The sequence below is a fragment of the Bos grunniens genome, chromosome 2 (genome assembly GCF_055505025.1).
Source record: "Bos grunniens cultivar Pamir isolate PY7600 chromosome 2, Bosgru_T2T1.0, whole genome shotgun sequence".
NCBI lineage: Eukaryota > Metazoa > Chordata > Mammalia > Artiodactyla > Bovidae > Bos > Bos grunniens.
This window is the reverse complement of record NC_141166.1, coordinates 101,792,022-101,816,308: the sequence shown is the minus strand read 5'-3', so window position 1 is coordinate 101,816,308 and position 24,287 is coordinate 101,792,022. Positions and strand designations below refer to the sequence as shown.

At 36.6% G+C, this 24,287-nt stretch overlaps 1 protein-coding gene across 2 annotated transcripts in view; it reads right to left on the bottom strand.

Moving 5' to 3' along the window:
* The window catches only part of PSMD14 (proteasome 26S subunit, non-ATPase 14), a 111,174-nt gene extending 88,909 nt beyond the window's left edge, over positions 1-22,265 (bottom strand). For both annotated transcript variants that reach the window (XM_086369735.1, XM_086369727.1), the window contains exons 1-3: positions 22,094-22,265; positions 13,937-14,073; positions 11,617-11,668 (exon numbers count right to left, since the gene is read on the bottom strand). Coding sequence is in view for 1 of the 2 variants with exons in the window: in XM_086369727.1 (XP_086225853.1) it covers positions 11,617-11,664 (48 nt within the window). In the remaining variant the exon portion in view is untranslated. The remainder of the gene's footprint in view (positions 1-11,616; positions 11,669-13,936; positions 14,074-22,093) is intronic.
* Between the last annotated feature and the right edge of the window lie 2,022 nt (positions 22,266-24,287).

The following is a 24,287-nucleotide window of genomic DNA, read 5'->3' as shown; positions in this document are numbered from 1 at the left end:
TGAAATCACTGACAACAGTTTGAAAAGCAGCACTGGGAGGCTGCCCAGTAGAGACCATCGCCCTGCTCTTGGGGGCATACTTCCAGGATGCTCAACCCAGATAATAACTCATGAAGAACCACCTTGAACTTATGTTGTGGGATAGAACACTGGCCATGACTGTCCAGATTTTAAGTTAGCATGATACCTAAAGAACTGTCCAAATGATAATATGAACTAAAAAATTAGAAATCATGTTAGGCAGGTTTAAGATTGGAAGCCCGAAGATCAGTGTACCAAATGAGCAAAGTGACCAGTAAACCAAACATGTAAAATGATGTTGAGGGTAAGGAAGGAAAAGATATAAATTGAATTTTTATGATCATAACATCCCACACATTTGGAATATTAAGGTATTATTATAATATCTTAGTTTCCTATACTAGACAAAAGTATCTTATTTCTCACTCCATATACCCTTTCTACCAAAAGCAGAATCATTTGTCATGGATCCATCATATCCTTGACTTTAAAAATCTTAACATTTTGTTTTTCCTCAGAATTTTGACTTTTTATTTCATCAGAATGTGATCAATTCTGGAAGACAATTTCACTGTAATTGAAAAACACATCACTGCTCTCCTTATGTTCTAAAGAATTCAAGCAAAGTCATTTATGGTAATTTCATGTTAAAATAGAAATTTAACATTCACAAATGTCAAAGACCTTTCCCCTTCAAAGACCAGTCACAACTAGGAAGTTCAAACAAAACAACACAGATTAACCACAGTGCCACTACCTGAAATTTGCTTCCCTTTTACTTGAGAACACCCAAGAACCGATTTGAGACTTCTCAGGAGCATCACATTTTTCATAGGGTTTAATACCTATGCAGAAGAATTGCATTACAATGACACCTAAAAAAAGTATGTTCTAATTAGCTTACTTTTGACCTGACCTCTTTCTTAATTTTCTACAGTAGAAACATCAGCTCAAGTACATGAATAAAATAATTAGGAGCTATACTTTTTAAATAATAAAATTATTACATCAAGAGCAGCAAATGAAAAGAATTACATGCATTTTGTATTTTTACTTTGTTTCTAAAGCAAAATCACTATTTATTTGTAGTTAAGCAAAGAAATAAGACAATTCAAATTTCCTGACCCTTTAGCTCAAACGGTAAAGAATCTGTCTGCAATGCGAGAGACCTAGGTTCAATCCCTGGGTCAGGAAACTCCGCTGAAGAAGGACATGGCAACCCATTCCAGTATTCTTGCCTGGAGAATTCCATGGACAGAGGAGCCTGGTGGGCTACAGTCCATCGGGTCACAAAGAGTCAGATATGATGAGTGACTAACACTTTCACACTTTGCTGCTGCTGCTGCTAAGTCGCTTCTTACCTACTTCTTAATAGGAAGAAAAATGACCAAATTATCTATCGATGTTTAGAAAGGCTCTTTGTAAATGTTCAGAGGATCACATCAGGAAAGATACTCAAAGAATCAAATGGGGAAAAAAACGTAACCAGAAACATCCATCGGTATATAAAAACTGTCAATACAGACAGGTTAAAGAGCTCAGGAACATAAAGAACTCATAAAAAGCCTTTTGTAAACACCTGCTCATTTTCAAGCTACTGCACCAGCAATAAACAAAAGTTTTGTTTCAAATGTGAAAACAGGTGTAAACATCAACTGTACACATTAATCTACGCTGGCTGAAGCCACACCAGAATCTCTCTAGTAAATACACAATAAAAATAAAACATCATAATCTGTAATTTATTTCAAAACAGTATAGTAGCTTCTTGTCTCTGCTTTCATTCCTGCCTTAAGTCTCATCTCCAAGAGTATCCCGGTTCTTTAAAAATGGAAGTATGATGAGCAAAACTCCTGTGCTTAGACACCTCTAACAACTTCCCAAGTCACTTGGAAGAGAATTTCCTACAAGGCCCTACATGATCTTGTCTCTGGCAACCTCTAAAGTGTTACCCTCTTCAACTCCAAGATTAAGAGAGAATATGGAACATCTAAGTAAGGCATGAAAATAAAATTAAAATTCTGATTTTGTTTTACTTGGCAGCTTTTAAAAGAAGTTTAACTAAAGGAAAATCTTATTTAATGTTATTCACTGAGCTGTTCTTTTTCTTTATTGTTGTTCTTATTAAAAAGAGAGAACACTATTTATGAAGTGGAAATTCCTTTTGTCTCCCTCCCTTCTCATGAACTTAATGTGGGTTATTCAGACCTGTGGTATACAACATGGTAGCCACTAGCTACATGTGATTACTCAAATTCAGGTAGAATTAAAAATTCAGTTCTTCAAGTCATACTGGTACATATCGTGGACTCAACATGAAGCTGTGGAATTTAAGTGAATTAAAATTCAGTAAAATTAAAAATTCAGTTGTTGCAGTCACATTTCAAAGGCTTAATAATAGCCGTGTGTGCATGCTAAGTCACTTCAGTCATGTCTGCTCTTTGCAACCCTGGGGACCACACCTTCCAGGCTCCTCTATCCATGGAATTCTCTAAGTAAGAATACTGGAGTGGGTTGCCGTGCCCTCCTCCAGGGGATCTTCCCAACTCAGGGATCGAACCTGCAACTCTTACATCTCCTGCATTGCCAGGTGGTTCTTTACCACTAGCGCCACCTGTGAAGTCCTTAATAATAGCTATTGTATTAGCACATACAGAACATTTCCTTCACAGCATAAAGTTCTATTGAACAGAGATGCTTTAGAACTTGTAATACTTTTACCTTTAAAAGAAGTTATCCTGTTTTAAGAATTAGCATTAATGCTTTCATAGTGTATGTATATACCTACAACCTGAAATTTTCTCTTAATATGTTTGTATTATGGATACTGAGATATAGAACCTAGTTCACTTTAACTGCTATATAATGTTCCATCATAATGCATTTTGACACTTAAGTGCTTTGCAATTTTTCGATAATCCAAACTGTCACACCCAGACCAACCCTAAGGAAAAAGGCTTCCATGAGAATTGTTGCTTCCTAAGTCTTCATTAACACTTCACAACAAGTGTTTGTTTTAAAAAAATTAATCCAACACTTTTTTACTTTCATAACATAAAATTTACCATTTTAACCATTGTTAAGTGAACAATTTCATGGCATTAAGTACATTCACACTGTTGTACAATCATCGGAGAAAGCAATGGCAACCCACTCCAGTACTCTTGCCTGGAAAATCCCATGGACAGAGGAGCCTGGTAGGCTGCAGTCCATGGGGTCACTAAGAGTCAGACATGACTGAGCGTCTTCACTTTCACTTTTCACTTTCATGCATTGGAGAAGGAAATGGCACCGCACTCCAGTATTCTTGCCTGGAGAATCCGAGGGAGGGGGGAGTCTTGTGGGCTGCCGTCTATGAGATCACACAGAGTCGGACACGACTGAAGCGACTTAGCAGCAGCAGCAGCAGTACAATCATCACCACCGTCTACAGAACTTTCGTATTCCCAACCTGAAACTCTGTACCACTAAACACCAACTCTTCATTCCACTACAACCCCCAACTCCTGGCAACTACCATCCTACTTTTTGTCTCTATGAATCAGACTAGTAACTCATTTAAGCGAAATCATAAAATATTCGTCCTTTTGTGACTAGTTAATTTCATTCAGAATAATGTCTTCAAGGTTCACCCATGTTGAGGCATGTGTCAGCACTTTTTAGGTTGAATAATAATCCACAGTATTAATATACCACATTTTGTTTATCCACTAAGCCATCAATAAATACAAGCTGCTTCTACCTTTTGGCTATTACAAATGCTGCTGTTATAAAGTGGCTGTACAAATATCTATTTGAGCCCCTAATTTCAATTATTTGGGTTATATACCCAGATATGGAATTGCTGGATCATATAATTCTATTTAATTTTTTGAGGAACCACCATATCATTTTCCACAGAGGTCACACAATTTTATATTCCTACCAGCAATGCACAAGGGTTTCTCTATACTCTCACCAACAGTTGCTTATTTGCTACATTTTCTGGATAACTATCTTAATAGGTGTGTCTTCCAAAATTATAACTTTAATTTTCATAGGCAGATCTTTAATACATTTGCTATAGATTTTTGTGTACAGAATTAGGTAGGTATTTAGTATTAGTTTTCCTTCCCATAAAGAGCCACCTGCTTCAGCATCATTTAATGATTAGGCCTCTCTTTCCCCACTAATTTTTAATACCATCTCTACTGTAAATCAAGTTTCCATATATACATGAGTCTATTTCTGAACTTTCTATTTGATTATACCAATCTACCTATCTCTATCTTGGGCAAACTCCAGGAGATGGTGAGGGACAGGGAAGACCGGCGTGCTACAGTCCATGGAGTTACAAAGAATCAGACATAACTTGGTGACTGAACAGCCACCACCACCTATCTCTATTCCAATAAAACACTACTTGGGTCACACAGTATTAAAATATATTTTGATATTTGGTGAAACAAAATTTCTTTTTCCTTTCTAAGAATCTCTTTGCTATTCTTGGGGTTTTTTTTTTTTTTTCCTCCTATATAAATTTTATAATCAGTTTTCTAATTCCATGAAAATTCTGGTTAGTATTTTTATTGGAACTGCACTGAATTTATGATTAACTGGAGAGAACTGGCATATGATACTGAAACTCATCATTCATGAAAATGGTGTTATTCAGCATTTATTCCAGTCATTTCCCCCATTATTATATTAAATTAATCCCTTCTATAAAGTGTTACATTAAAACCTGTAAGATAAATAATTGAAAAAACATTTCTACTCCAAGACTCATAACAGAAAACAAAAAATAGTTATTGGTTTTAAATACAAAATCCATACACTGTGGATTTGGGAGTTATAACAAATAAAACAGATCATATTTTTTTTTTAAGTCTAGTCACCTGGAATAATCCTTCAAAATGTACCTTACATCTCACCACTATCAGAAAGCTTTTTCTGACCACCCCCCTATAGAACTTTCCCTTATTTTTGCATCAGAAGTTACTGAAGCCAGTGTTAGAGAGATACAATCTGGTAACTTACAGGTAAAACATATGTTTTTAGTTTGTGTTTAGTTTGGCCTATATCATGCTTCTTAAAAACTAGAGACTAAAAAATTCAGGAATATCACACAAAAATCATAGGATTTCTGACTTATAGATTGTTATGTCTCTCTCTCTCTCAGAGAGATTCCATTCAGAGAGTTTCCATTTCCATACTTCCTGGGTTACCAGGGCAGGCAAATCACACACTGATTCTTAAAGTTTCTGTCTAAAAGTGACCTGTCAATTTCCAAGTCAAACTCCACCAGCCAAAGCAAAATCACAAGCAGGCTAAGTTCAAAAATGATGGAAAGGCATAATCCTACTAGTGTTCCTAGAAGGTTAAAAGTCAAAAATATTTCATATAATTGATGACTTTACCTTTAAACTCTTTCCTTCAAACTACCACTAGAATTACTTTTCAAAAACACAGGTGTAATTAATCTCACAACTCTGATAAAAAAATAAAAAGTCTTCATCAAAGTACAATTGGAGAAAAAGTAAAAATCACTAAGAATGGCATTCAATACCTGTTGAATGCCTATATCTAATCTACTCCAAATTCCCTTACCAGCTTCCTTTTCCATTATTTCCCCTCATATCACCTATTCTCCTGGCTTTTCTCATTATGTCTTGGATATAATCCAAAATTTAGTTCAAGCATCATTTCCTCAATTCAGTCTCACTTTCCCTTTTTGTGTAAAAAATTAAATACCATATCCTATAAAAATCACATTATTTATAAAAAGCACTAACATTTGCTAATTAGAAGTAGTTAATATGTGCCAGGCCCTTAAAACATAACTGCTGTATGTCTACCAGATTGTTAGGTCCCTAGACTAAATAATGATATTCTTGTTTACTTTGGTATTCCCTAGAGCAAAACAATCAACATAATAAAAAATTCAAAACATTGGTCTAAAGAATTCAAATACAAGATAATGCCACTGACATTTTACTCCAGTTTCATTCACTTTTAAGCTTATCTCAACTCTTTCTAAAGTTAAAATTGACCAAGAGATTTAAACTAAAACTTTTATTTAAATTTGTTTTAATATGTATTTCTTGGGCTGTACCAGGTCTCAGCTGTGGCATGTAGAATCTTTCAGTTGTGGGATGAACACTTAGCTGAGGCATGTGGGATCTAGTTTCCTGAAAAGAGATTGAACCCAGGCCCCCTTGCATTGGGAGTGCAGTCTTAACCACTAGATCAGAAGGGAAGTCCCTAAACTTGTGGATAGAATTCCCTGGTGATCCAGCGGTTAGGACTCAGCTTCCACTTCAGGAAACACGAGTTCGATCCCCCATCAGAGAACTAAAATCTGTAAGCCACGTGGCAAGGCCAAAATATAAACAAATAAAATAAAGTAACTATAATTAAATTATTTTAAAAGAAACTTTTAGAGACTGCAACTATGCTTTGGCTATGCCCATCTCTTGGGTTTAGTCTTGACTGCTTTTGGAAACAGCTTAGTTGCCAAGACCTAGGCTGGGATAGTTATAAAGACAATCAAGCCGTCTAATGAGAGCAATAAATGCTTTTAATACAATCATCTCACATCTTTCAGTAATTTCAAGTTCATAAGCACTGTAGCAAAGTAAATAAAAACATATTTGAAACAAAAAGCTATTCATTTATAAATTGTAATAGTTCTAATAAAACATCTGTTTTTGCTTCACTACTGATAAGTTATACTGAAGTAGGGTATTATGGACAGATTTAATGATTTTAGGCTGCTGCTATTCAAATAATTTCCACAGTTTATTGTGATCCACACAGTCAAAGGCTTTGGCATAGTCAATAAAGCAGAAATAGATGTTTTTCTGGAACTCTCTTGCTTTTTCCATGATCCAGCGGATGTTGGCAATTTGATCTCTGGTTCCTCTGCCTTTTCGAAAACCAGCTTGAACATCAGGAAGTTCACGGTTCACATTTTGCTGAAGCCTGGCTTGGAGAATTTTAAGCATTACCTTACTAGCGTGTGAGATGAGTGCCAACTGTGCGGTAGTCTGAGCATTCTTTGGCATTGCCTTTCTTTGGGATTGGAATGAAAACTGACCTTTTCCAGTCCTGTGGCCACTGCTGAGTTTTCCAAATTTGCTGGCATATTGAGTGCAGCACTTTCACAGCATCATCCTTCAGGACCTGGAACAGCTCAACTGGAATTCCATCACCTCCACTAGCTTTGTTCGTAGTGATGCTTTCTAAGGCCCACTTGACTTCACATTCCAGGATGTCTGGCTCTAGGTCAGTGATCACACCATCATGATTATCTGGGTCGTGAAGATCTTTTTTGTACAGTTCTTCTGTGTATTCTTGCCATCTCTTCTTAATATCTTCTGCTCCATGCCATTTCTGTCCTTTATCGAGCCCATCTTTGCATGAAATGTTCCCTTGGTAGCTCTAATTTTCTTGAAGAGATCTCCAGTTTTTCCCATTCTGTTGTTTTCCTCTATTTCTTTGTATTAATCGCTGAAGAAGGCTTTCTTATCTCTTCTTGCTATTCTTTGGAACTCTGCATTCAGATGTTTATATCTTTCCTTTTCTCCTTTGCGTTTCACTTCTCTTCTTTTCACAGCTATTTGTAAGGCCTCCCCAGACAGCCATTTTGCTTTTTTGCATTTCTTTTCCATGGGAATGGTCTTGATCCCTGTCTCCTGTACAATGTCACGAACCTCATTCCATAGCTCATCAGGCACTCTATCTATCAGATCTAGGCCCTTAAATCTATTTCTCACTTCCACTGTATAATCATAAGGGATTTGATTTAGGTCATACCTTAATGGTCTAGTGGTTTTCCCTACTTTCTTCAATTTAACTCTGAATTTGGCAGGTCAGGAAGCAACAGTTAGAACTGGACATGGAACAACAGACTGGTTCCAAATAGGAAAGGGAGTACGTCAAGGCTGTATATTGTCACAGGGTGACGGGGTGACAATATAACTTATATGCAGAGTACATCATGAGAAACGCTGGACTGGAAGAAACTCAAGCTGGAATCAAGATTGCTGGGAGAAATATTAATAACCTCAGATATGCAGATGACACCACCCTTATGGCAGAAAGTGAAGAGGAACTAAAAAGCCTCTTGATGAAGGTGAAAGTGGAGAGTGAAAAAGTTGGCTTAAAGCTCAACATTCAGAAAACGAAGATCATGGCATCTGGTCCCATCACTTCATGGGAAATAGATGGGAAAACAGTGTCAGACTTTATTTTTTGGGCTCCAAAATCACTGCAGATGGTGACTGCAGCCATGAAATCAAAAGACGCTTACTCCTTGGAAGGAAAGTCATGAGCAACCTAGATAGCATATTGAAAAGCAGAGACATTACTTTGCCAACAAAGGTCCGTCTAGTCTAGGCTATGGTTTTTCCTGTGGTCCTGTATGGATGTGAGAGTTGGACTGTGAAGAAGGCTGAGCGCCAAAGAATTGATGCTTTTGAACTGTGGTGTTGGAGAAGACCCTTGAGAGTCCCTTGGACTGCAAGGAGATCCAACCAGTCCATTCTGAAGGAGATCAGCCCTGGGATTTCTTTGGAAGGAATGATGCTAAAGCTGAAACTCCAGTACTTTGGCTACCTCATGCGAAGAGTTGACACCCTGGAAAAGACTCTGATGCTGGGATGGATTGGGGGCAGGAGGAGAAGGGGATGACAGAGGATGAGATGGCTGGATGGCATCACTGACTGGATGGACGTGAGTCTGAGTGAACTCTAGGAGTTAGTGATGGACAGGGAGGCCTGGCGTGCTGCGATTCATGGGGTTGCAAAGAGTCGGACACGACTGAGCGACTGATCTGATCTGATCTGATTCAAATAATAACATTTAAAAATGTAATATTAAAAAAAAACTTTTAAGTTGTCTTATAGGGTACGCATATCATAATAAAGAGCTAGGAAAAAGTAACAGGATAAAGCTAATGGAAGAAAGATTCAAGAAAGACACTGTGAACAATGTGATATATTAAAACACTGAAAAGAGAACTAAAAGTGAGCCAATAGACTTGACAATTTGAACAATTCTAGTACAGTAATGGAGGAGGCCAGAAAATAATCTCATCAGTCAATGGAAGTAAGGAGGTAGAATATGTGAGTCTCAGCTATTATTACAGGAATTCTGGAAAAGAAACATTTAATGGCAGGATGCAGTGAAGTTTTGGGGGGATATAGGACATTCAAATATCTGTAACAGAGAAAAAGATCAGTGGAGATGATTAAGGTTTCAAGACAGGATGGGATCAGAGAATAAGTGAAAGGATTAGCCATGGAAAAGAGAAATGTCATTTCTAGTCAAAGAAAGCTGAGTCAATAGGATGGATGGAAAACTTTATTCTGCTACAATTTCAGTGTTTTAAAAGGGCCATTGAAAAGTTAACAGCAAGTAATCTGCCCCTATTTATGAAGAAATCCTGCCTTTTCCATTATATGGTAACATAGTAACATTTCCCACTATTTTTGGAGGGATAAAACAAATTATATCTCCTTTTCTACTTTTATTGGCTGCTACGCGTTATCAAATGGAAATAGCTATTATCAATCCAAAGATCTTTGACTTTTTAATTAAAACTAAATAATACACTTGGGACTTCCCTGGCACTCCAGTGGTTAAGACTCCCTGCTTCCACTGCAGAGGCATGGGCTTGATCCCTGGTCAAAGAACTAAGATCCTGTATGCCATGGATGCACAGCCAAAAAAAAATTTTTTTAATAAACAATACACTTAACTTTTTTACTCCTTATTACAAAATAATACACATTTCATTTTATAGAAGTAACATCATATCTGTTTGTCAATTTAGTCTAGAACAAGAGCATAATACAATTTTAAGAAAAAATATAATTATTGAACACCTAGTATTTGGTAAACAAGGTTATCACAGAAATAAGAACCCCATATATCATTCTTTTGAAAGTCTGTCATCTAATCAGAAAAATGAAACACATGAAGTAACAGATTCTCAGACAACATATTTTCAAGTTCAAATAAGAATACAGTTGAGGAGGAACACGTGCCGATGAAATTATCCAAAACCAAGGCCAAGTTACTGAACCAACACTTAGTTTTCCACTCAATGCAAAGGTTTGCAGTGGTCACTGAGGTATGATGTAAATCAATCTGTGGTCAGTCAAACCATCATTTCATGTCCAGTAATTCCCAGGCATGGATTTCTGGCATGGATATATAATTTTCTGTATCTACTACTTAAGGGAAAAGTTATTTTGGTATTTAAATTTGAAGCAACTTCTCTTAAGAATTCCAGTAAAGTAATATCTTTACCTGTAATTTGCAGGTAAATGTGAAGTATCTATACACCACCTCAGTTCACTTTTGACACTTTTATATACCTAAACAATATTATTGCTGATTTAGAATGAAGCAGAAAATTCTAGAAGCTACCTATAATGTTTGCAAAAGTATGAAAGCAGCTTTCGGGGCCAAGTTCAGAGAAACTTAGACCTCTCAAGCAAACGTATTACAAAGATGTTAGAAAAATGAAGAATCATAAAGAAACATGCTTATAAAAAAGGAACATGAGAAATAGTCAAAACTAACAAATGGTCTATGCAAGGATGTGATACAGAACCATAAAATGATTTCAACATCCTAAAAGGAAAAAGTTTATTAGTCATCAAGCACAACGGGCCTAACACAGAATTCTTGTACAAGTGCCTAAGAAACATTGAAAATTTCATGAAATCTCAAACACAACTATTTCCCACACAAAATATTAGACTACTATGAATCAAGGAAGACAGAATCATTGATAGTGATATGGAAATACGGGAAAGCTGATCACTAAAAGGGTTCTAAAGGTGGGTTAGAAAAATACTCCCAAAATGTCGACATAAAATAATATATTACATGAAAGTCTCACATAGTCATCTTTTTTGTGACTGGAAGATTGGAAAGACAATCACTGTAGAATTCAAAAAAGGCAGAAATTTCTTCTTCAGCTGAAAGCAGACAGAACATCCTAAGATAGAAATCTATCTGGAGGCCATTTGCCTCAACTGTACAGAACAAAATAAATGATAATATTAAAAATAACTGAAAATTAATGTACTTTTAATAAGCATGTGAAAGAAATTGTATATATCAAATTTAAAGGAAAAAGAGGTACTACTTATTCATCCATGTAATATAATTACTAGAAGGAATTTACCAATGTTAAGATTGTCCACACAGACGTTCTATGTGTTTTCTGGATCTTGCCAGTAGTATGCAATGTTTACTTTTTCATGCGTTACTTTTAAAGTCTACATTGTAAACCCAGAAATACCATATTATGAGTCTCTCTTTTTTTAACCAAAAGGCAACTTTGATTATCTTGCGTATCTCAAAAGTTTAAATCAAAGCAGAGAAAATTCTTATTCCTAGGAGAAAATTAAATTAAGATAATAGAACATATTCTCACAAGTTCTTTAGTGTTGGTATACAACAACCAGCAGTAAGGGAAGCTTCTTATCATAAGGTCATCTATGAGGAGAATTTCTTGGGAGTGATTTCTTTCTGTTTGGATAACTAGTCAAAGGTTTGTAATTAACACACAAAGAAATACTTAGTCGATATACTAACCTGGCCCAGTCCAGGCATACCTCCTCCAAGTCTAAGAAGTCTGTCCATAATTCTAGAAAACAGAAACAAAGAAAAACGATCCTAAGCACAAAAGTGTTTACTCAGTTGCTATCTATGTAATTCACCTTCAGTCACTCAGTATGTCAAAAATATTGGTGGTAATTACAACACAACATCAGACTTCCTGTTAATTAACACCACATATTAATTCAAGAAGCTGTCTTCCATGCTAATTAACAGACCTTATTTTACTGCTTTGGTTTTGGGTTATCCCCAGTTTTAAAGACAAGCAATCTTAGCATACTTTCAAAACTTTGCTATCATTAAGTTAATTATATTTTCTTATTGTTATCTAATAAAGTACCTGAATGAAGAAAAAGTGCCTGAAATGCTTATCATATGTATGATTGAATTTCCTTCAATTTGTCCAGAGTGTACAAATAAAAATCCTCACTTTTAAATTAAATTTTAACATCCTCATTAGTAAGTTCTGTGCTAATTAACTTACAGCTTGTCAGTTATCATCAAAACTACATGTGAAAGACATTGTGAGCAGATTATGGATCTCTGAATTAGCATCAAAGGCTTTAAAACGTACTCATTATACTAAACAAAATATTATAAAGTAAACATTAGGTGCATTAGGATAGTGTTCTAGAATCCACACAGATAGTTTGCATTATTTCAGATACTGTGAAGATATACACCATTTTCACTAAGGAAATTCGGCTGCTGGTCTCAATTTTAGAGTAAATCAATACAAAGAAGATTAACTTCCAAGTGTCGATCTGATTTTTTTCCATCTCTGGAGTAACTACAGAAGATACTCTTATAAGCTCAAAAATTTCACAGAAGAAATCAAAGGAAAAAATAGCAAGGGTACTAATATGGCCACAAATACACAAAAAGGAGTAATCAAATTATAAAAATTAATGTTAGTACAACTAAATAAACATAATAATGAAGCAATGTTTTCTACTTGGAAACTGCTACTATGCCTTAAAATTCCTCTTCTTCCTACACGTGTGCTTTAGAAAATGGCATTACTACAAATTATATTTGACACTAAATAAACACTAACAGATTAATTTTGTCACTTGTCCAAGTTGTTTTACTAGTTAGAACAGCTTTACTAACTCTACTAACTTATAATCATTACACTGTTGCCTAATCATGTTTGTTGAATACTGCTAACAATTTAATCCTGTGAATATTTAACATTGTTAATACTGCAAACTTCATTCAAATCCTAATTTAGAAAACTGCCCGAATGATACAACCATGGAATCTGTACAAAGTGAACATACCACCATAACCACCACCTAGATGAAGAAAGAGAACCTTACCAGCACTTAAGAATCTTTTATGTTCCCTTCCTAGTCTCCAACACCCTACAAAGGTAGAATTCCAAGGTCTAACAGCATAGCTTCTCAGGGTTTTTGAATTTTATATAAACAAAATAATATGTTTTGGGTCTGGCATCCTTCACGCCACAAGTTTGTGAGACTGATAATAGATAAACTCTCTTTAAAAAACGAAAAGGCACATAAGAAAACTTGATAGTCTACACAAAATTTCCACTTCACAATATTAACTAACCCTCCTAACAGCAACATTTACAAATAAATTCTCCATTAAATTCTCATTAAAATTCCATAACTCAAATATGGCATTCAATACACAGTACTTTTTAAAGGCTGTTGACTGAAAACAAAACAAAATAAAGTCCTGTGTATTTAAAATATAAAAGACATTTATTCCTCTACAAGATATTATTCCAAGAAAAAAAAATTCTTTTGGATCAGTGCAAGCTTACTAACATAAAGAACAAATGGGGGAAAAAATTTTAGACATTTTATATATTCCAAGCCAAAGTAAATTCCCAGCTGTGTTCAGTTTATCTATTCCCCCTGTGTTGTTTCTGATGACTTTACACAGACTCCAGATGCTGTGAATATACATGAGCTATGTGGGGAGCAGAGGGAAAGAAAATCTGGCAGGTCAAACTTGTGTTTTTAGCAAAATGAGATGTCTCAGCAAACAGAAAAAAATATTTAGCAAACTAAAACATTTAAGATAAGATAATAAGGTTTAATAAAAAACCAACATTTGGAAATGAAATATATTGATAAGTGTTCTAAATTACACTACTTTTAAGAAGTTTATAGAAAGCAGAGAAGAACAAAAGTGCAACTTGTGACTTTCAAGAGCTCTTAAATCTGGGCTTTTGATCTGTGTTAAAAGTAACACATTTTCATAATATTGTTATAACAATATCCTGAAAGAATAAATAAAAGTAAAATACATTCTTAATTCTTACCTGGTCAGTAGCTACAGCTCTTGTGGTGTTAAGCTTCAATTTGCTGAGTTTGAAAAATTTCTTAATTCAAGAATTCTCTTGTTAATACTGGCAGGTATAATTTTTCCCAAGGCTTTGTTTTTCCCCCTCTCTCTCTCCTAAAAAAAAAAAATTAATTAAATAAGATACAATTATTTTGAGAACTAAGGAGGGAAATATATCAAGCAAAATTTCTAAAAACAAAATAGAAATCAAAATTGATTTTTTAAATTATCATTTCCTGAGAGTACAGAATGAAATACCACCCAAGGGAGTTATAGAGCATAGTGATTACCCCTGTATCCAAATTTTGTTCCTAAAGTTTTTTTTGAGCTGTTCTAATTATATGTAAAGATTGCTATCTCATGACTTTCAGTCTTTCTAGAGGAGTTTTAAAGAACAAAGAAGATTTATTCATTTTTAAATAGAACAAAATTACGATAGAGGTTCATTGCACATTATTAGAAATCTGTAATATATTATGGAATCTTAGTGGTTAATTTCCCTATATCGTTAAAGTTTGTTATTTCATTATCCTAGGAATTACTCTGACATGTCCTAATCAATTATTCTCAACTAGGCCAAAGAAGACTAAAGAGAAAATGCAAGATTACCCCAAATAATGCAATAGTGAAGTAATCACCCTAAATAATGCAACAGGGAAATACATTATAGCCACTGCATCATCTTTCAGTTTTCATGGTGCTGCCCAAAGCCCTGCTTCATCTTTTAAAAAGATACAAAACACTAGAGATACCATCTTTGTAGTCTTTTTTGTTAGCTTTCATTGAACAAGTACTTCAGAATCCCTCATATTCCTCCCCTAATAGCAAAGAGAGAACTGACAGAGAAAAAGTTTCACAATTATTAGAGAATCAGGAGATGAACATTTAAAAACAAAAAGTAACAGCACTCTAATGATGACAATAAAGTTGACATAAGCCAAGGTTTCTCTGGCACTACTGACATTCAGAACCAAGTAATTTTTCTGTTGGAGAGGGCTGTCGTGTGCATTACAGGACGTTTAGCAGCATCCCTGGCCTCTACCCACTAGATCCTATAGCAAGTACAGCTGGGAAAATCACCACCGTCTCCAAAAAAGGGAACCTTCCCGCCCTGTTGGTGAGGATGTAAACCGGTGCAGCTATTACGAAAAACAACATGGAGGTTTCTTTAAAAACTAAAAACAGAACTACCATATGATCCAGCAATCCCACTCCTGGGCATATATCTGGAAAAGATGACAATTAGAAAAGATACATGTATCCCAATGTTTATAGCTGCACTATTTACAAAAGTCAAGATGTGGTGGCAAACCAAGTGCCCATCAACAGATGACTGGTTCAAGAATATTTCACACACACACACACACACACACACTCAGGAATATTACTCAGCCATAAAAATAGAGGAGAAGGCAATGGCACCCCACTCCAGTACTCTTGCCTGGAAAATCCCATGGACGGAGGAGCCTGGTGGGCTGCAGTCCATGGGGTCACTAAGAGTTGGACATGACTGAGCAACTTCACTTTGACTTTTCACTTTCATGCATTGGAGAAGGAAATGGCACCCACTCCAGTGTTCTTGCCTGGAGAATCCCAGGGATGGGGGGGCCCAGTGGGCTGCCGTCTATGGGGTTGCACAGGGTCGGACACGACTGAAGCGACTTAGCATAGCATACATATATAACTTTGAATCACTTTGCTATACACCTGAAACTAACACAATACTGCAAATCAACTATACTTAAAAAAAAAAAATGTCCCCAGACATTGCCAAATGTCCCCTGGAAGAGTAAAATCATTCAGGTAAAATCACCCTGATACAAACAACATCTCAAACCACTGACAATATCCTATATAATTTTCTAAAACTTAAAATCCAATGAGTGTTGGAAACACTTGGAGTTCTTCAAAAAGTTCAACACAGAATTACCACAGGACCCAGAAATTCTACTCCCAGGTACACATCCAAAAGAACTGAAAACAGGTATTCAAAACAAGTACATGTACATGCATGTTTATACCATCACTATTCACAACAGCCAAAAGGTGGAAACAGCCCAAATGTTCATAAAAGGAGGAAAAGATAAACAAATTCTAAATATACATACAGAGGAACATATGGAGTATTATTCAACTATAAAAAGGTATTAGATATTGATAAATGTTACGGAGTGGATGAATCTCAAAACATGCTCTTTGAAAGAAGTCATGTGCAAAAGGTCATATATTGAATGATTCCATTTATATGAAATATCCAAAATATATAAATCCATAGAGACAAAATGAAGACTGGTATTGCCAGGGGCTAGGGAAAGGAATAAAATGGAGAAACTAGTGGATAGGGGATTTTACTTCAGAAGAATGGAAATGTTTCAGAACTATTAATATATAGAGAGAGTAGTTGTACAATATTATGAATCTACTAAATGATTGGAAAAGGTCAGTTTTCATTCCAATCCCAAAGAAAGGCAATGCCAAAGAATGCTCAAACTACTGCACAATTGCACTCATCTCACATGCTAGTAAAGTAATGCTCATAATTCTCCAAGCCAGGCTTCAGCAATATGTGAACTGTGAACTTCCAGATGTTCAAACTACTTTTAGAAAAGGCAGAGGAACCAGAGACCAAATTGCCAACATCTGCTGGATCATAGAAAAAGCAAGAGAGTTCCAGAAAAACATCTATATCTGCTTTATTGACTATGCCAAAGCCTTTGACTGTGTGGATCACAACAAAATGTGGAAAATTCTGAAAGACATGGGAATACCAGACCACCTGACCTGCCTCTTGAAAAATTTATATGCAGGTCAGGAAGCAACAGTTAGAATTGGACATGGAACAACAGACTGGTTCCAAATCAATAAAGGCATACATCAAAGCTGTATACTGTCACTCTGCTTATTTAACTTATATGCAGAGTACATCATGCGAAATGCTGGGCTGGAAGAAGCACAAGCTGGAATCAAGATTGCTGGGAGAAATATCAATAACCTCAGATACACAGATGACACCACCCTTATGGCAGAAAGCGAAGAAGAACTAAAGAGCCTCTTGATGAAAGCGAAAGAAGAGAGTGAAAAAGTTGGCTTAAAGCTCAACATTCAGAAAACTAAGATCATGGCATCTGGTCCCAACACTTCAGGGCAAACAGATGAGGAAACAGTGGAAACAGTGGCTGACTTTATTTTGGGGGGCTCCAAAATCACTGCAGGTGGTGACTGCAGCCATGAAATTAAAAGACGCTTACTCCTTGGAAGGAAAGTTATGACAAACCTAGACAGCACATTAAAAAGCAGAGACATTACTTTGTCAATAAAGGTCCATCTAGTCAAGGCTATGGTTTTTCCAGTAGTCATGTATGGATGTGAGAGTTGGACTAAAAAGAAAGCTGAGCGCAGAATTGATGCTTTTGACCTGTGGTGTTGGAGAAGACTCTTGAGAGTCCCTTGGACTGCAAGGAGATCCAACCAGTCCATCCTAAAGGAGATCAGTCCTGGGTGTTCATTGGAAGGACTGATGTTGAAGCTAAAAACTCTAATACTCTGGCCACCTGATGCGAAGAGCTGACTCATTTGAAAAGACCCTGATGCTGGGAAAGATTGAGGGCAGGAGGAGAAAGGGATGACAGGGATGAGATGGTTGGACGATATCACCAACTCAACGGACATGAGTTTGGGAGAACTCTGGGAGTTGGTAATAGACAGGGAGGCCTCACGTGCTGCAGTTCATGGGATTGCAAAAAGTCAGACACGACTGAGCGACTGAACTGAACTGAAATGATATTAAACTGTTCACTTTAAAATGGCTAATTTTGAAAAGAATATAAGAATGCATATATGTGATTAACTGAGTCACTTTGCTATTTAGCCGATTGGTACAAATCAACTATATGTGAATTAAAAAAAAGAAATAACTAAAAAAATTTTAAGTTAATTTTGTGCTATGTGAATTTTACCTAAAAAATTATTTTTTAAAGGATCAATGAGTTGGAAAATGAATTTCTAAGATCAAAAAGGAAATATGAAATATCCAGTTAGTATTCAACAAGGACTCTTTACACACTTTGACAAGAACCTGTTTTGCGAAAGAGGTGACATACTGTGTTATCATTTATGATGCTGATATAGTTCAAATGTGGGCATTGCTGAAGTGTACACCAAGGTGAGTAAAAGCAAAGAACACAAGTCAAAAAAAAAAAAAAATCACTGGACTAAGCAGTGTTCATAAATCTAAAAGAAAGAATGTTTTATGAGCAAAGATGATGGCTATCCCTGCTTCAACAAAACTACAAGCTTACTTTAAAAACTATCTCATACAATTAAAAATTATTGCATCAGGGAAGATGAAAGAGTTCTAGGGATGGATGGTAGTGATGATCGCACAATGTGAATGTACTTAAATGCCACTGAACTGTAGGCCTAACAAAGGTTAAAACGGTAAATTTTATTAAATGCATATTTTAACACACACACACACACACACAAAGTATTGCAAATACAAGTAGAACCAGAAGATAAGCTAGGGCCTCTTCAGAGACGTTATTAAAAACATGTAGGTTCGTGTATGATGGATGATGAACAGCTAACTACATTTAAATGATGTTATCCATTTCAGGTACGTATACCTTCAAAACCAGGAAAATACAGAACAAAAATTTGCATGCACTATGTTTAAATTTCATTAACATTTCTAAATATACTTTTTTTTTTTTTTTTACTATTCCTTTATTTTTACTTCTATAAATTATTCAAAAACTGACTTAAAGGTGTAAGAAATTTTAAAAGATCTACTGGACCCAGGTGGTAAACAGTGATGACTGTTTTTCTTGGTATATTAAGGTTAAGAGTTTAAGAGTCTACAGTCTCAGTGCCAGGATTCAAATCCTGGTTACAAAACATTTTAGCTCTGTGTCCTTGGGCCAGTTACCTCTCTCAGGCTCAGTGTTCTCATCTGTAAAATGGGGATAATGATAATATCTATCTCACAGAATTGTTTAGAATACTAAAGAAGACAATGAACAAAAATAACATTTAATAATGCTTGGCATATGGGAAGTAAACAGTGAATGCTAGCTGCCGTCATCAGCTGCTCATCCTACGAGCGCAGCTAGTGCTCACTCAACACAGGTTCTTCTTCCCAAAGAGTTCAACATTTAGTGAATTTCAAAACACTGGGCACATTTCACAGTAAAAAATGAATCAATCACACCGAAGAGGAGGGACTTGTTTTTTGCAGAACTTAGCAAAGGGGTTCATAAAATTTAAGTTGTTACACTAGAACATAAAAGAATACTTACAAAAAAAGAATATTTTAAATACTCAGAAATAAAGCAATGCAAATGTCTATGGATCAAAACTAAGTTTTTACATCTATCAAAAAGAAAAGGACTCAAGAGCTCGTTCATGATATTATTAGCTAAAAAATTATCAGATAATATGAATAAAGTGTTTATGCCTAACGTGTCATATATAATGTCTAGAACTCTGGTAAAAAAAAAAACAGTACAAAATAAGTATCAGTACTTTCAAAATCCTCATGATTTTCCACTTTCTCATCTCCCAAACTGAGCTAACAAAATCATGAAGCTCTTATCTGTTCGAGTTTTTCTTCTGTTTTCCAGTTCATTTTTTCATTTTTACTTCTCAACCCACGCTGCATTTATATACTATTCTCAGACTGATGATAAATCCTTTACTCTGTATTTGTGATCTCACTGTATTTCTAATTCCTCTACTCTCTGATTTGTGGAAAGTAATTAGGAATTTCTTTCTCTCACTTTCTTCAGTGAAAGAAATAGAAACAGTCAACATTAAATTTAATTATATAAATAAGATTTGGAAAGCAAGATTCCCACCCCCCCCCCATTTAGAACAGTAAGGATAGAATTATTGAAAATCCCTTGTGCTATCTCCTAATTACAGCACTAAAACAAAGCATTTATTAAATAGTTCCTAGTATATAGGGCTTTCCTGGTGACTCAGAGATAAAGAATTTGTCTGCCAATGCACAAGACCCGAGGTTCAGTCCCTGGGTCGGGAAGATCCCCCGGAGAAGGAAATGGCAACCCACTCCAGGGAAATCCCACAGACAGAGGAGCCTGGCAGGCTACAAAAAGTGGGACACAACTTACTGACTAACAAATATGGGCTTCGTGATTGTTGTATATAAGATGATACAGAAATAGAGTCACTAAGGAATTTAGTGACTTTCACCAAAAGAATTTACCATCTACCCTGAGAGGAATTATACAAACCCAAGAAAAAAGCATAAAGTGAAAAGATTCAGCTGGAAAGGCTCTGGAGGAAATCAGACCTAGATTTGAATCCTGGCGTCTTTACCTACCCTCTCTCTATATAATGTGAACAAGTTCCCTTCTTCTAGGCTCTAGATCTAGAGTCTAGACCTCATCTTAAAATGAGAGTGGTATCTTTCTTGTAAGTCTGCTGTAAGAAAAAAAAATACAAGCACCTAACACAGTGCCTGAGACATTCACAGATACCCAGTAACTGTTATTAGTATTCTCTTAGAGCCAGAAGAGATTATTTAACCCAATTCTCACTTTACAGATGGGGACACCAAAATATCATAAAACATAATGAGTGTCAAATGAGTGCAACAAACTCGTTGTAAGACAAGTTCACGAGTTACAATCACAAGTGTTTAGGTAAGGCTTTCACAGGTGGACAACAACTAAGGAAACAAACACTGCTATAAAACTAAAAACAAATTTTAAGCACAATCGCTTTGTGTTACTGATTTTCAAACAAGGGTTCTGAAACTAGATATTAAACACAAGGTTTACAGACAGGTATAAAAGTAAGTCGGGCAGGTTAAAAATTCAGCTTTTCAATTAGAACAACAATATAATATTTATCAAGCATCCTAGGGGGGAAAAAATCTCCCAAACTCAACAGGTGGGGCTACATTGAAAGATCATGACTTCAGAACTTTCTCCTGTTGGCCACATGTAACTTTGTTCTAAAACAAAATCAAGACAGTATTCAGGTTTTTCACGAAATACCACTTCACTAAATGTATCCTGTAGTTAATTCTCAGCCACCACATATCTTAATCTCTTCAAATGCACAATAGCCCACTTAAGTTTCTATGTTTAAAACATACCCAATTTAAACTTTAAATGAACCAGTTGGTAGTTTTATAGGACAACACTAGAAGGCTACTATTATATTAATCATCTGCACTAGAACTGTATTTAGTTCTTTTTCTGTTATTTCACCATTATCACTGGCTGTCTTCTTGCTTACTCACAAACATCAAGTCAGCAGCACTAAGTAATTTTATGGGCAGTGGAAAAAAATAATCTTCACCCTAGAAGTACATTTCTTGCTCACTTTTAAAACCTCTTCCTTGCCTTTCCCATTAAATCTTTTACCAATCTTTCACCAACCATTTTAATTTCAAGAATTTTTCCTTCGATCACTGGATTTGTTTTCAAACTTTTTCAAGAAGTTTACATTTTTCTTCCTTGACTGATACAATGTATTGTTCCCAGGAAAATCGAGTTTCACCGAAAACAAGAAATGCAATCAACTCACCAACAACTACTCAATTAGGACAAATTGAAAGTAAGTTCAAAGACAGAGCAGAAATAATCGCACTTTGTTTTTAAGTTTCAAGGTTAAAAACTGGTGCACCTCTGGGTTTTTTTTTTTTTTTTTTTTGAAGGGAGATAAAAACCTAAAACTAAAAGAAAATGGGTCAAGGCCTATCCTTAGGAGAAGTGATAAGGCAAACATGCACTCAACGGTAAAGTTCATTTTATTCTATCGCCCTTGTTTCCTGTCTGGTGGGAAGTTTTTTAACACAGGGGTAACTTTGAACAGAACACGAACAGTGGCCAAAACCAAGGATTCTCTCTGTATAGGGAGGAGAGGTTCCCAAAGTGTGGTGAATTCAGCGGAGCAGAAACGCCCGGAAGGAAACTACATCCAGACCTAACTTAATCAGAGACCCAGGAAGCCAGAGAGGAGGACGAAGGAACCTGGACTCCACCCTCACCTCCCGGGGCCGTGGCAACTCGGCTGGGCAACGTGACTCAGGAAAGCACGGGGCTAGCAGAGGCCTAGCGCGGCTGCCTCCACGGACGTCCAAGGCCTGCCTTCACAGGCTTACCTGAAGGCGGGCGGAGCGGGAGGTCGCGGTCTGGACCCTAGTCTTCCAGGAGCGATGACGCGGCGGCAGCGACAGCGACAGCAGCAGCTCGGACTGGGCCCGGCTCTGGCTCGGCGAACCGGCGATGAATCAGCCCGATTCCATTCAAAAGAGTTGCCCGGGCCTCCGCTGCGAAGCACTTCCGGGTTCACTGCTCCTCTTCGGCTTCCGTTCCTCCGACGGCCAATTGGAGACGACTCGGGAGTCGGGCAGGCGTCCCAGGAGTAGCGCCCGCGACAGACGGAGCGGGCCAGCTTCTTGACTCCAGGCTTGGACGGCGAGGCGGAAGTTAGCGTCGGACATCCTCGCTGCTCCGCCTTCACGTCTGCCTTCCCCGCTTCTCCGCGCTCGGCCAGCGCCGAGATCCGAGCCGCTGGCTTACGCACCCTGGGAGGTGACTCAATAGGAAATGGAAGTGTAGGAATGCGAAGTCCAGAACTCCCTTCGTTTTGGTGTTCATCGCTGCCCTACTTCAAAACGAAAAGGTTCAGTTGAACTAAACTTAACGTGGTTATCTGAGAAGCAAGAGAGAAAAGGGAGACGTGTGAAAATAGTGGAAATTGGTCGGTCTGATGCTCTTTTCCATAGTGCAGTCTACTCACCTTGTCTTTACCAATTTGCGAAGATTGAATTTCAAGGAAAACAAACATTTCCCTAATAGCGAAACCATCTATTTTAAGCCCAATTTAATTTACAAAATTTAAGAAATCATGTACTGACATTTCTCCAAGCAATTATCAACAGTAACGTTTTACCTAGCTCCCCTGCTAGGTGTTAAGAGAGCAAAACTGCCCAAGAAATGACTATTGACAAGTTTATATCACAATTCAGTACAGGCTCTGTTTAGGGCAGGACATTTACCAAGCCCCTCTCACTTTGTCAGATATGTTCTAAATAACTAGCATCTTTAAAGCATTCCCAAATCAAGAAAGGTGATCAATCTACTGGATAGAGGGAAAGGAAGGATTGCGACATCTGAATCCAAAGCTGTTTGAGTGGCACAGTTATACAGAATTTCCCACTCAAAAAGCGCTATCTAAAAAATCGGTATAGACCATCTTATTTACAAAGCAGAAATAGAAGCACAGACGTAGAGAACAAAAGGATGGATACTAAGGGGGAAAGGGGAGAACAGAAAGGATTGAGAGATTGGGTTTGACATGAATACATTATTGAAACTATGTGATGACACTTAATGGTCACAAACTTTCCAAATTGATTTAAAAACATTAATCCACATATCCATGAAGTTTAATAAAGTCTAAGTGGGATAAATTCAAAGAAATACACACCTGGACACATTATAATTAACCTGTTGAAAACCAAAGTCAAGGAGTGAATCTTAAAAGTGTCAAGAGAGAAGCCACTCGTCACATAATCCTAAATAAGATTTACAACCAAAACTACTGAAGCAGAAAGCAGTGGGATGACATGTTCAAAATGCTGAAAGACTGTCAGCTAAGACTTCTGTATCCAGGAAAACTATCCTTCAAAAATGAAAGAGAAATTAGTACATTCCCCAAATGCATGTATAAACAAAAATAACAAGAATTTGTCATTAGGAAACTTGCCATACTAGAAATTCTAAAGGGAGTCTTTCAGGTTAAAATGAAAAACTAGACAATAACTCAAACCCATATAAAGGAAACTTGTAAATACATAAATAATTATAAAAAGTATAAATGTATTTTTTGTTTATAATTCTTTTTTCTCCCATTTAAAATACAGCTGCATAGTAATTATAAATCTTTGTTGATAGGCATATTATGTATAAGGATCTAATTTGTATCATAATTATAATACAAAGGAAGCAAGAGGAAATGAAGCTATATAGTAGCTAAGTTTTTGTATACTATTGAAATTAAACTGGTATTAATCCAAGCTGTATTGTTCTAAATTGGTAATTGTAATCCCCAGTTCAGTTGCTCAGTCGGGTCTGACTCTTTGGGACCCTATGGACTGCAGCACACCAGGCTTCCCTGTCAATCATCAACTCCTGAAGCCTGCTCAAACCCAAGTCCATTGAATCGGTGATGCCATCCAACTGTCTCATCCTCTGTTGTCCCCTTCTCCTTCCACCCTAGAAGCAACCACTAAGACAACAACGTTTTACCCATCAGCTGCCCAGCAAGGTGTTCAGAGAACAAAACTGAGT